This window comes from Halyomorpha halys, unplaced genomic scaffold (genome assembly GCF_000696795.3).
Source record: "Halyomorpha halys isolate HHAL.00 unplaced genomic scaffold, Hhal_1.1 Scaffold255.1, whole genome shotgun sequence".
Lineage (NCBI taxonomy): Eukaryota > Metazoa > Arthropoda > Insecta > Hemiptera > Pentatomidae > Halyomorpha > Halyomorpha halys.
The window spans coordinates 387,193-401,064 of record NW_027114251.1 but is presented as its reverse complement, the minus strand read 5'-3'; the positions used below and the strand labels follow the sequence as shown (position 1 = coordinate 401,064).

The window sequence follows — 13,872 nt, the reverse complement described above, 5'->3', positions numbered from 1 at the left end:
TTTATTTAAAATTATATATAATATTATGGATTCTTAATCTTAGGGCGGGTTTGCTAGGCAATTGGAACACTTAACTTTGATTATACTTTTACAAATATACTTAGTTATATGTTGAGGAACATTATCCAATTTATAAAATCTTCATTTATGACTGATGTTTTTTTTTGTCTTCTTTCTCACAAACACTGACTGTAAACAAAGCATTGATCCTCTTACTCTGAGCACATACCCAATCTCTCAGTGATATAAACAAAAACTTACTTATTCTTCATGGATGGTTCTAGTGGTCTTCTTTCTCTCTAGAAGTCTACCACTGACGTAGACAAAAGGTGATCCGCTTCACCTCTTCCATGAGACATCCACTTCACCCGCCCTCCTTACAACCAGTGATCCAAATAAAGCTTTTTTTTATAAGCTGAATCTTATACCTTATATTATTGTTAAGTTACTGTGTGTCTTGACCAATATATATTTTTTTGTTTATCTCCTACCTCCTTACCTGGTCAATTCTCACATACAAGGGGTTATCCTTGAGTTAACCAACCTATATAAACCAAAATGGAGTTTTCATTCTGTGGGATTGCTACAAAATAAAAGTCAACCCTCCTAGGCGGGAATCGAACCAGCACTGTTGAAGTTATGTGGTTGCTAAGTTGATGCCTCAACACCCTCAGCTAGAACAGCCTCTCTTGACTAACTAACCATAATCAAGCACTCATTATTTAAGGGAATATGATTTGACCCAGAAAGCAACTATTAAACCATTGTTCCTACACCTTCTAGATGTTCGATCTCAACATCGATTGTAGCACAACGATTTTAAGTTCTTTTTATGAATATTTTTCTTTAACACCTATTATCAACTTTTATTTTTTCTTAGATCTGCTGTAAGTACAATCATGATAGGAATAATAAAAGTTGATAAAACTTTAATCTATGTTCTCAACTTAACAGCAATTCAACAGACTTCGGAAGGATGCACACCGCCATCTTCTTTATTTTGGATAACATATTTTTACTTCATATTTGACTGATGAAAATTAGGTAGCTTGTTTTTTGGTTCAATAACATAAATGAACAATATCAAACGTTGTTACATAAAAATAAAAACATAACTAAAATCATCTATACATAAAAAACAACTTTTTTTATCAAAAAAGAGTATTACAATATCCTATATGATTTAACATAATATAAATAGATGATTTAGCATATGTGAATAAGAAGAAGATGGTTCTGGTTGTGGTCAAGAAAAACAATTATACTTTCAACTATTTATTAATACCCAACATTTTGACCCACAATGTAGGTCTTCATCAGTGCTAAAATGAAAAGATAGAGTCGGTAAAATCAATGTAAATAGAGAATGTAGTTTTAGTGAGTTGAATGTAAGAGTAATCTTTTTATTTTACATTACATTAGCTTTGCCTACATTGTATCTTTTAATATAGACCTGATGAGGAACCAAAGTTTGGTTTGAAATGTTGGCCCTCAATAAACCAATTTTATTTCCCATCAACAATTTTCACTACTCTATAATTGACACAATTCATAAAATATGAATAAGTAAACTCACGATTACAGAATTGAAAGGTATTGATGATATAAAGAAACATTTAGGTACAATGTAACCAGAATTCTGATTATGTATACAGAATATTGTGTTTATACAGCATTCTATCTATCTAAAAAAATACACAAATTTCTCAAAATTTGAGCTTTATGTTTCAAGGTATTGTAATAAATGTACGAGTTGGAATTATTAAACAAACATTTATTAACCTAAAAATAAAATAAGATATTAAAGATAAATACAAGATAGAAATATTAGTTTTCAGTTTTATTGAGGGTGATATCACAAGTTATTGAGAAAAATCTCTGGTCTATCTGCGGATACAAACTAAATTAAATAAGTTCTGCTTTAGCAGCCTTCACAATTATTCACAATAGATTTCCTTTACCAATGTATTTTATATCAGAGATATCAGAGATGAAAACTAACATTTCACTTGTCTTTGGCAACACTATTTCCCCTTCCACAAATATAAAACTCTCATAGTCTCCTAATTATGTTCCTCCACCGCTTGGACTCTACCATCGGTGTCATACCTCTGCTACCTGCATTTGTTCTGAGGAATCTTCCCTTTCACTATACTGAGAATCGTTTGGTGCCCTTCAGGTCTAGCCAAAAGATTTTTTTTATATGACCCCCCTTCCTGGTCATTTCTGACATACAGGGGGGTTATCTAAAAGTAATCAACCTATTCTAACCATGGTGGGGAGCCAAGTTTTCATTTCATGGGACCACCACAAAATGAAAAAAGTTGACAACCATGGTCGGATTCGAACCCGTTGCCGTCACAGTTCCCAGGCTGCAAAGACTTGAGCGACAGATGGCCCATATCTCTGCTACCTGCCTCTGTTCTAGGGAACATCCTTGTTCAGTCACCAAACTAAGAATCTTTTGTCCGACCTTACTCTTGTTTGTCCCTTGTCTTTGTTCTACTCTCACTTCCACAGCCTTCTTGGCTCACTTAAACTAACCTACATTGTGTGATTCACTACAATATGTATAATCCGAAATTCTGTCCATGGACTGTCTTTGGCTTTTCTCCGATTCGACTGCACCAATTTTCATTCACAAGTTACTTTTTGATTTTTTTTTTAATAGTATATTATTTTTGAGACATAAAAGATATCACAGATATATATTATTGTATGTTGTGTAATATTATATATTTATTCTTTTTATATTTTATATCGTATTCTTATTTTTAATTTAGTTGACTCCATACTTATTACAAATTCATAAGTTCTCTCAATTATTTTTATTTTATTTTATTTTGATTTTAGTATTTTGTATTTAGTTGTATTTTGTTAATTGAATTATTAGTTTTATCCCTAGAAATTAATTGTAATTGTACTGTTCTAGCTTATAAATCGTAGTAGCTTCTATAGCGCCCTAATAACCAAAATTATAACTAATAAATTTCATTTATGTCTATCATTTCTGTATGGTATTTTGGCACAGGCCGATAGATGTTGTTACCTGGTCGGACCATATTAAATATACTTTTATGAATAAATAAATTTAAAAAAAATTATTATAACCTTATCATGATGGAGTTATCCATATAAAAGCCAAAATCATCATCTTTATGGATGTCCATTAAGATGTATCTCAGAATGAAACAGAAACAACATAACAATTTTTAATCCCTCCCATTTGTCCTAAATGTTTCAATATACTATTTTAACAGAAAATTTTGTTTTTTTTTTTAGGAAAATATGTAATACGCTTCACAGTAACATCTCCAAGAACTACAGTGGATGACATAGTAAAGGACTGGATAGAAATAAAAAATACTGCCACGACAGTATTAGCGGAAAGTGAAGAAGCCAAACCGAGAGCTAAAGTTCCCCTTGGGGGTAAAATTAAACATATTAAAAATAACCTTCAAAATTCTCTTATTGTTCAATTATCTTAAATATTTTATAAGAATTTTTTTTTTAATTATAAGCATAAAAATTCAGAAGTAAAATAAATTTGGACTGAGAAATTTTATTGTTCTTAGCACATTAAACAAACATTCCCTTTACGAGGGCTTAAGACTGAGTAAAAATGCTTTATTTCAGGGATTAACAGTATTCTAAACAATATCTCAGGCAAATGGTGATTTTATTTTTATTTATTTATGTTATTATTATTTTTTTTTTGTTGAAGCAAATGAAAAGTTACTGAAATTTTAATTTGTTTATTAAAAATTTTGTAAAACTGAAAGAACATTAATTATAACTACTATGAAAAATAATAACATAATATATTATAATTACTATTTCAAAATTATTCACACAAGACACAAATTGTATCTCCGCTCTGAATATCTCTAAGATCCTCATTAAGTGTCATGCAGAATTTGCAGCAAACTGCAAACCAAAGATTTTTTATAGTAGTGAATATTATTCCTCTCCTAGTTTTATATGAATATAGTGCTTTATAGCAGTACATATATAAAAAAAAAAAAAATGAATATTATAAACATTTAGAAAATCTCTAGACAATTCCTTCATACTCAAATAATTTTTCAAGTTTCCAAAAAATTATTTATGAACTTATTAGGAGTTCATTGGTTGACCATACCTAGTTAATTGTAGGAAGATTGATAGCGATCATAAAAGGTATACAAATTAACAAAAAAAACTATTTATTAAGAACTAACATTTCGTCCCACCTTGCAAGGTTTCAGGACAAAATAAAAATAAGATATTGTAATATTCAAAATTTATTATAAGTATATAAAAATGAAAATTGATAGTTTTAACTGATTCTCATATCTAAAGTATAATTTTGAAGATGACAAGGTCAAATAAAAAGATTAAATATTAAATATGAGAATTTTTATTTTTAATTATAAAAAGAGATTTATAATCTCTTAATCTGAGGGTGGGTTTCTAGGCAATCAGAACAGACACTTTTTAACCAATAACACTTAATTAAATTAATATCTCTTTTACAAATGTATTTAATTTTAGGTAGAACAAAACTAACCAATTTCATAGAATCTTCTTTTGATGATTTTCTCAACAAATTAACACTGACTGTTGGTAATCTTTCAGTAAACAAACACTAACGAAACAAAGCATTGGTTCTTTAACAGGCTTTTACTCACTTCTCATCCACCGAAGTGTGTTGTTTTGTGATCCAAAAAAAGAGCAAATGAACAATATTTAAACGATACATAAAAAAAAAATATTAAAAATCCTTAATACATAAAAATATACTATTTACTCAAAAAGAGGATATTATAATATAGAGAATGTAAAGTATTGAAAAGCTATAAGAACATATATAGGAAGTTCTATAAAAAAGAAATGAATTAAGTTAAAAGAATATACATGTAAGATGAGGAGATGGTTGGGGGTACAGTTGGCGAAAATACACAAATACTGAAACTTATTTTTTGTGTCGATGTTTTGACCTAAATTTCAGGCCTTCATCAGAGCTGAAAAACAAAATGAAATAACTTTGATTCAGAGAAAAATAAAAATAAAATAATAAAAACAAACTTCGGAATATACATTATCATAAATTAAGTAGGAGTAATAATTCTCTACAGGAGAATGGCCTTTGTTTTTTAAACTAAACCAATTTTTATATTTATTTTTTTCCTAAGAAAGAAACGTTAATAGAATTTTATTTATCCATTTTTCACTACTAGCAAATATTTTAAATTGTTAATAATTTCAAACTAACTAAATTAAAGGTAGTTTAAAGGAATCCATTTTGAAAATTTGGCATTTGAACCCTATCCGAATACTTCACCCTTTGCTTCTTTTAATTTTACCATATCTGTTTATTATTTTTATTTATAGTCATTCACTAATTATAACTCCAGTGGTACACATTTAATTTTATCTCAGATTGCTGTACTTGTTAATTAGTGTCCTATTAATTTATATTTATATTATTTAAGTTTCATAGATTTTTAAATCTTTTTTTTATATAACTTTCCAAATACTTTCTAGGTATTCTTTTAGACTTATCATACTTTAAAATACTTGCATTTGGCCCTCATTTAGCCCTGACGAAACCATGCAAAGTGGGATGAAATGTTTATGATCAATAAATAATTTTTGGTTTTGTATACTTTTTTTTTTATTGCCATACTGGCAATCTTCCAAACAAGAAATATTTACCAAATCAGATTTTAACAATGGACATTTTTCAGACAAATATTAAATAATCAAATAAATTTTATCATTATTTGCATATGAATATATCCTTTCATTATAATATTGAATGTTCATATACTCAAACTACATGTATTTATTTAGTTAGGAAAAATCACCCATGCATGTTTATGTTAATATTTGATGATTGATACAAGTTTAAAAATAAATATTTATGACATATACATGTGTACATAACATATATATGTGCTATTATAAATGCTTCAATCTTGTCAATTATTCTTGTTTTTAAATAGAAATAAACAACTCACAATTTAAAAAAAATTAAATCTCATTGCTTATTTATTTATTAAATCTTATTTTATTATTTATTGTTTTTGTTTTATATTTTAAGGGCCATCCAATTGTATTTTAGAAGCCTGAGAGAAGAAAAAAACAATTATTTTACTTCAATTTTTTATTATTTCAATTAAAACTATATATGATTAATAGTCCAAATTGATGACTCTGCCTTTCATAATTAGGGGAAATAAAAAATAGCAATTGTTTCAGAAGGCACCAAAAATTAATTTTTGATTTCCTTTAAGTAAAAAAAAAATGGTGTGTTACTTTTAGAAAATTGTTTAGTTTTTACTTAGACAACTGTAAATTTCATTATAAAGTAAATATTAAAGTATATAAAATGCATGTTTACTTTATTCCAAAAAAACTTAAAGTTTTTGTTAATTTTTCATTAACAAAAATTTTCTTCATACCATTAAAACAATCTGAATACTAAAAAACTCTATTGTACATAATTTAAAGAAGAGTAAATTCTCTCAAATATGAGCCCTAATAGGCATCTCTATATCTAATAGTTTCTGAAATATAGTATTTTCAGAACATTGAGAATTAAAAATTTTGTTAATTTATTTTGGCAAATATTATAAAAAACTACTACTCCTAATACCAGAAATGCTGTAAACTTCTTTATGGTTCATTCAAATAACTTTAAATTGAGTGCTGTCAAACATCTGTATGTCTAATGGTTCCTGAGATATAGTTTTTCATATATCAAACATTTTTACAAAATATCGAGAATCAACATTTTGTGAATTTATTTTGGCAAATTTTATGGAAACTACTATTCCTACGGAAAAAAAATTACAAACTACTTTATAATACATTAAACTATCTTTAATTTAAAAGTTAATAGACACTTGTTAGTCTAAGGATTCCTGATATATGGTTTTCCCAAAATAAAGTCATTAACTACTGATATATCATTATTTCTTTATGAAATGTTGCTTTTAAAAAAAGTGTATATGTGGAACTACTGAGTGTAAACAGTTCCATTGGGGCTCATATTTTAACAAATATGCTTCAAATGATGTTCTATAACAATTTTATTTTTCTTGGTAGTTTTAAAAATATGGAGCTCAAAATGAAAAATTAATTTTTTTTCAGAGCTACCTTTAAAATTATCAACAATAGAAAACCTGATAGAAGATCATATAAAGTAGAGTGAATTTGATAAAATGTGAGCTCTAATAGAACTATTTACGTTCAATAGTTCCTGAGATAAGGTTTTTTAAAAAGTAACATTTCGTAACAAAATAGTGAAAAATCAGTAGTTAGTGAATTAATGTTGGTAAACAATATCTTAGAAATTATAAGACTTACAGATGTTTATTAGCACTTAAATTAAAGCTAGTTAAATTTACTATACAATAGTTTATCTTCATAGGAGTAGTAGGTTTTACGATATTTGAAAAAATAAATTTACAATATGTTGATTTCTAGTTGTTCAGATAAAAGTTTTGATTGATGAAAAAATATATTTCAGGAACCATTGGACCTAAAGATGTCTGTCAGAACTCAAATTAAAGCTAGAGTAATGTACTATAAAATAGGTTATGGCACTTATCTTCCTAGGAGCATTATTTTTCATGATATTTGCTAAAATAAATTAATGTCTAGTTGTTCAGACAAAATTTATATTCTAAAAACTACTCCTGCAAATAAAAACGTCATAAACTACTTTATAGCACATTAAACTAGCTTTATTTTTTGTGGAAATAGACATCTGTTGTCCAATGGTTCCATAATTATTGATTTCCTAAAATAAATTTACAGATTACATATTTTTCAGTGTATTGAATGAAATGTTGTTTTTTAAAAAGCTAAATCTCGGGAACTATAGAACGTAAATAACTCTACTAAGGCTCATATTTTAGCAAATTTACTCTACTTTAAATGATGGGTTATTAGGTTTTCTAATGTTGTCGGTAATTTCAAAGAAATAGGGCTTCGAATGAAAAATGATTTTTTTTTTTTTACTAGTTTGAAACATCTGCCATTCTTTATTCCCCCTAACTATGGTTTGCATACTTTTGTAACTAAATATAGTTTTCATCAAAGTAATAAATTATTTGGGTGATGTTTTTATTTATCTCTGTTTTCATTTTTTCCTGGGCTCTTAGACTACCTGTACAGAAGTTATCATGAAAACAGTTAAACTGTCATTTAAAAAAGAAAAGAAAGTCTATTGAAAAGTCATTGGTACTAAGACTTCCTGATTAATAGTCCCTTTATTTAATAAAATAAAATACTATTTATTTGTATGTAATTATATTTAACTTTTCCAGAATCAATCACCATCTTCAAAAATTAAAATTAACAATAACCATTAAAACAAATCATTCTCGTAAACACATATTAAAAATGATTTAATTTAAATTTCCATACAAGCTTTATACCTCCTGTATTGAATAAAGTTGCTATATTAATTAGGAGGTCATAATGTTGTTGATTTTTTAATAGTGATTTAAATTGGCTTCCTATAAAATTTAATAAGAAAAAAAAACATAATTTATATAGGCTATTGCAAATAAGGAAAGTTGTTTTTGAAAAAAAAACAACAAATTATTCAATAAATGTAAATAGCCCTGACTAAAATTAATTTGCCAGGTATTATTTATCAAGTTACTTCAAGAACAAAAGACAGTAGACTTGTTCTAATCTTACACTTGCCACTCTGACAACTCCAGTTATCTGACACTTATATATGTTACCTTAATGTAACATGTAGTATACTCATGTAGTGCTGCAATGGGTTCCTCCACACTGCCAAAGTGATGGAAACAAAAAGCATATGCGCTTTCTAAAAGAGGTTTTCTTCAGTCCCAACCAAACCTTCCCCTACCGTATAGTTCTGCCAAATGAAAGAATTGAGACAAATAAAACACTTGTAGTTCATCAGAAGCACGAGAGAGCTGTGAAAGGTAAATCGTAGGCACTCTTGTTGGTGGAACCAATACCAAGGAAGCTGCCAAGAAGAAAGTGCAGCCTGTTTTAGAATAGACTAGTCATGATTTTCTTTCAAAAGATTTGTTCAAAATTTAGTCTACACTCAAGAGGAGACTATCTGAGTGAAAAAAACTAAATAATGTTGGGCTCCACGAGCACACATGGTCGAAGTGCCTCGTATTTTGGCGTAATTAAAATTAAAAAAACCTTACTGCAACACGTCTCAAAATAAATGTTGAAACAAATTATAGTGATTGGGCCATCCCATGGCTCAGATGGTTAGTGACGGTCCCAGAAAATGAAAAACTTGACCCCCACCATGGTTAAAAGAGGTTGGTCACCTGTAGATAACTCAGCAAACATCACATTCGCTGTGCATTGCCTTAAAAAAAAAAAAAATATAGTGAGATGTAATATTTGCCAGTGTGCAGTATCATTTTTATGATGATTTTTATTGAGATAACATCACATTGGAATTTTATTTCCTATAAGTCCTCAAAAATTCAATGGATATTTGCACCAGAGAAATAACAAAAAAAAAAATCATAAGGTAGAATATGAGCTTAGAAAAAAAAAAAAAAACTGTGGGTAATACTTTCGTGTCCCACTAAGTTTCAATCCATATATTTCAAAAATTGCTGATGTGTCCCATCCATTAAGATGTGTTAATCAAATCTTCAACATCTTGTATGTGAAGGATGACTGATTGTAGTTGAACAAAGAAACTGAGACCTTTTCAGGTAAATTCACTAAACTTTTGTTCTACCAACCCAAAGATGGGACTATGTCGATGGCTTTGTACACGAAAAATATAACAATATAAAAATATATGATAGTCACCATTATAATAGTATGTTAGTAAAAATGAGCCAACTTTCTTCATGTTTTATTTTCTATAACATAGAACATATATATTAAAAAATCCAATTAAACAGGCTACAATGGAGGCATCTCACCAATCTATAAATAACTCCACTTAGGCAAGTTACCTCTACACCATTGATATTATTGTTGCATGTTGCGTTCAAATACTAACTCCTGTTAGTTTCCTGCTGTATGTAACCATAAATGTGAATGTTATTATACCATGGTGATAAATGTTGTTTATTTGTTTTTCTACAGCACATTTTTAAAATTATGCTTGGTGGTGCCAAGTCCTTACTCATCAAATAAAAAACAAGAAAATAGGAAGTATATGAAAAATTAAATACTATTTGGTTATAAAAGTACTAATCAGACAAATTTATAAACTATGTCAAAGATGCTATATAAAAAAATAAATAAATTTATATTCCAAATAGTTAAGTAGGGAATAGATAACTTCTTATGGATACTTGTTAAATTTTGACTATTCTTAATACACCTATTTTTTTAAAACACAATTATTCTTTCTATTTTAAGTACAACTATTCTTTGCTAATACTGGTCCAATTAAGTTGATTTTTTTTTTTTTAGAAAATTTGATTAATTTTAAAGAAAATATATCACATACTGTTTTTCTTGAATAGTTGCCCATCTGACAAATTTTTTTTTTGTGTTTGAGGTATTCTATAAATTGCACTGTAGTCTAGAGTTAATTTTTAATAGCTCTAATAGTTGCAGGAAAGTCTGTAGAATGACCTCAGTGAAGAAAGAAACCAAAGTCTATGATACTATCTTTGGAATTCATACAAATGAAATTATATATTCCAAATAAAAAAAAAATTCTTTTGTAAAATGTGCCACTATTCAAGAATAGAAGCAATGTATGATTGTTCATAAATCATCATAAATCATATGTTATATAAAACTGAGTTATGTGCATATTAAATTACTTTTAGCCATGTTTTATTTGTTGCTTTGGGGAGATATAATATATTATATTTTGGAAGAAACCTTTAGACAAGTTTCATCAAAACTTTCAGAGTTGTCTTGAAGTAAATGACAAAAAACATGTTAGTTAGTACTTTTAGCCCTGTTGCACAGCCGCGATTCCGGGGATTTGTCTTGTAGGGAGAGAGGTAGGCTTACTCAACAAAATAAAATAAAGAGCAACTGAATTGGTCCACCGAATGTATGGTGCAGATTTAGGAAGATCTGTCTGAGGGATTCACCTCTCCAAATGACGTTCAACTGGGAGATTCCCTAGCCTGTCTGCTCTTCAATATTGGTCTCGAAAAAGTTATCTGAGAATCAAAGGTTTAGAACAGTAGAACCATTTTTAATCATATGGTACAAATCCTGGGATATGCTGATGATATCGACATTATTGGAGATCAAAAGCTGTAGTGGAAGAGGCCTTTCTTACCCTTGAAGATGCTGCCAAGAAGCTGGGACTTGTAAATACCAACAAAACCAAATATATATTGCTGGTCAACAAAGAGGTTTTAACGAAGATTTTGTCCAAATCGGTCGTTACTCTTTCAAACGAGTTGAGGAGTTTGTGTAACTTGAATCACTAGTCAATACCACCAATGACATTTTGACAGAGATAAGGATATGAATAGCATCAACTAATAGGTGTTATTTTGAACTGTGTTGGCACATAGATAGTAGCTCATTATCAAGATCTACAAAAACTAGATCATATAAAACACTAATTCGACCAATGTTGATTCACACCTCGGAAACTTGGGCACTTTTAAAGTCTGATTAAAGGGATCTCCAAATATTTGAGAGAAAGATACTCAGACACATCTACGGCCCAGTAAAGGATGGTTCAGGTGGGAGAAGAAGCACAAACAGGGAAATGAACTTGTTAATCAGTGAGCCTGATGTTGGAAAAATTGTGAGAATTGATAGGCTATACTCGGCAGGCCATGTGGCAAGGATGGGGACTAATGAGATCCCAGGTAAACTACTCAATGAAGGCCTACATGGAACATGGCGAGAGGCTGTCCATAGCTTCAATGGTTTGGTGGTGTTGAAGAGAACTCAAGGACCCTGCTCAAAGTGAGGAATTGGACAGCAGCTGCACTTAACCGATTAAACTGGTGGAAGCTACTTGAGGAGGCGAGGACCCAGTGATGCCAGGTTGTCTTGCCGATTAAAGAAGAAGAACAGAATTGGTTCACCCATTCATGAATTATTCATTAATTCTTGTTACGTACCAATGGCTGAAAATGGAGTTTTTGGAATAGTAGTCCTTAAAATGTTAACAAAAATTAATACCAGGAATTTGACCCAATTATCATTCTTAACTTCCCTCCTACAGTGTTGAGAAAAGTAATAATATTATATAATAACTCACAAGTGTTGTTAAGGAGACAAAAAAATAGTTAATATCCAAGAATTATAGATTAGACATGTTTACACAAAATAAATAATTGTTGTGTGCTTTAGTTTCTTTTGTCTCTTCTTGACTAACAGTTTTTCATGTATCTAACCATTACTACGTTACCTGACTTCTTGTTCTTTACTAACTGGTTTGAGTTAGAGAAAATCTCCTTAAAGCATATTAATAATTCAACTTTTTTCAAACTGTCTTCCAACCTATGGCTAAAGGAGTAACATGTTTTCTAAGCTTATCTTAATTAATTATTATCTGTTAAGACCAGGGACCATTCCCACATTCCATTTATATTTCTGCTTTGTTAAAACAGAAATAGAATGTTAAATGGATATTTAGAATGACAATCAGAATGAAAATCATCATTCAAAAGCTAGACTGACATGACTGATTTAAATCATGAAGACCCCTTCAATATCATTCCGAATGATCCTTACTTGTAAATGAAATATTGAATAATAAGGATTCTGTGCAATGTTTCTTTAGATTTATAATAAACAAATAACCTATTTGGCTATTATTTGGGCACTTTTCTGAAAAAATAAATTAAAGCATACAATACGAATGAATCACTTACAGTATTTCCTCCAATTCAAATTTTGAATGATTGGAATTCAATTTTTTTATAATTTTAATTGCTATAATTTCAATTTTAATCCCCTTTAATACTATTATTAGATGGATAAAATAAATCTGTTTTTCCTAAGCAGATTACCATGACCAAAATTCTATTATTAATTGTAATTTGATAAACATAAGTAGACCCCGAAAGCGATTTTTTTCCGATAAATTAATTGCAGGGAAATAATTTTCCTTATTATTTATATTCCATTGGATTAATTCATTCTATTATCATATACTACATTGCCACAAAGAAGTTTGTGGTTATATAGCATTGACATTAATCGAAATGTAGATTGGATCGACCCGTAGATAATTATATATATTTATTGATCAAGTTATCATTTCTGTAATGATCCCTGGTTTGGACTAAGCTTGCTTTTTGGCATACTCACATACATATAAGCTATCAGATATATATATTTTAATTATGTTTTTTTTAAAAAAACAAATCATTGATTTTTATATCTATTTTATTATTTATTTTTTTTAAGGCTCATAGTTTTATTGTCAATAAAAACAGATATCCAACAAGCCCCAACACTTCTTTATTAGTCATTTCACATGCCCAGCGTTTTGGCCAAACCAGCCATCTTAATTTTTTTTCACAGCCTCAACATTAATTTATAAAAATTAACAGGCTATTATACTCCAATCAAATAAACCTGTATTTGTCAATGTAACATTTAATATTAAAATCTATTCTTTGCAAACACTGTACGTACTTCACAATCATAAATAATAATTGAGAAGAAAGTACAATGTTTGCAAAGAATAGATTTTATTATTAAATGTTACATTGACAATAAAAGATTTATTTTATACTACGTTTATTTGACTTGGGCATGATAACCTACAACATTTTCATAAATCAATGTGAGGCTGACTAAACTAAAATTAAGATTGTCCTTGATGATGGCCAGATTGGCCAAAACCTGGAAATGTGATATAACTAATAAAGAAGTGTTAAAACTTATGGGATGACCTTTGTTATTTATGATAAA

At 28.9% G+C, this 13,872-nt stretch overlaps 1 protein-coding gene across 1 annotated transcript in view; it reads left to right on the top strand.

Annotated features, from left to right (window-relative positions):
• The window catches only part of Hdc (histidine decarboxylase), a gene marked incomplete in the record, with an annotated part of 86,263 nt that overhangs the window by 61,762 nt on the left and 10,629 nt on the right, over window positions 1-13,872 (top strand). The window contains 1 exon segment of the mRNA XM_067051467.1: window positions 3,283-3,429. Coding sequence (XP_066907568.1) covers window positions 3,283-3,429 — 147 coding nt within the window.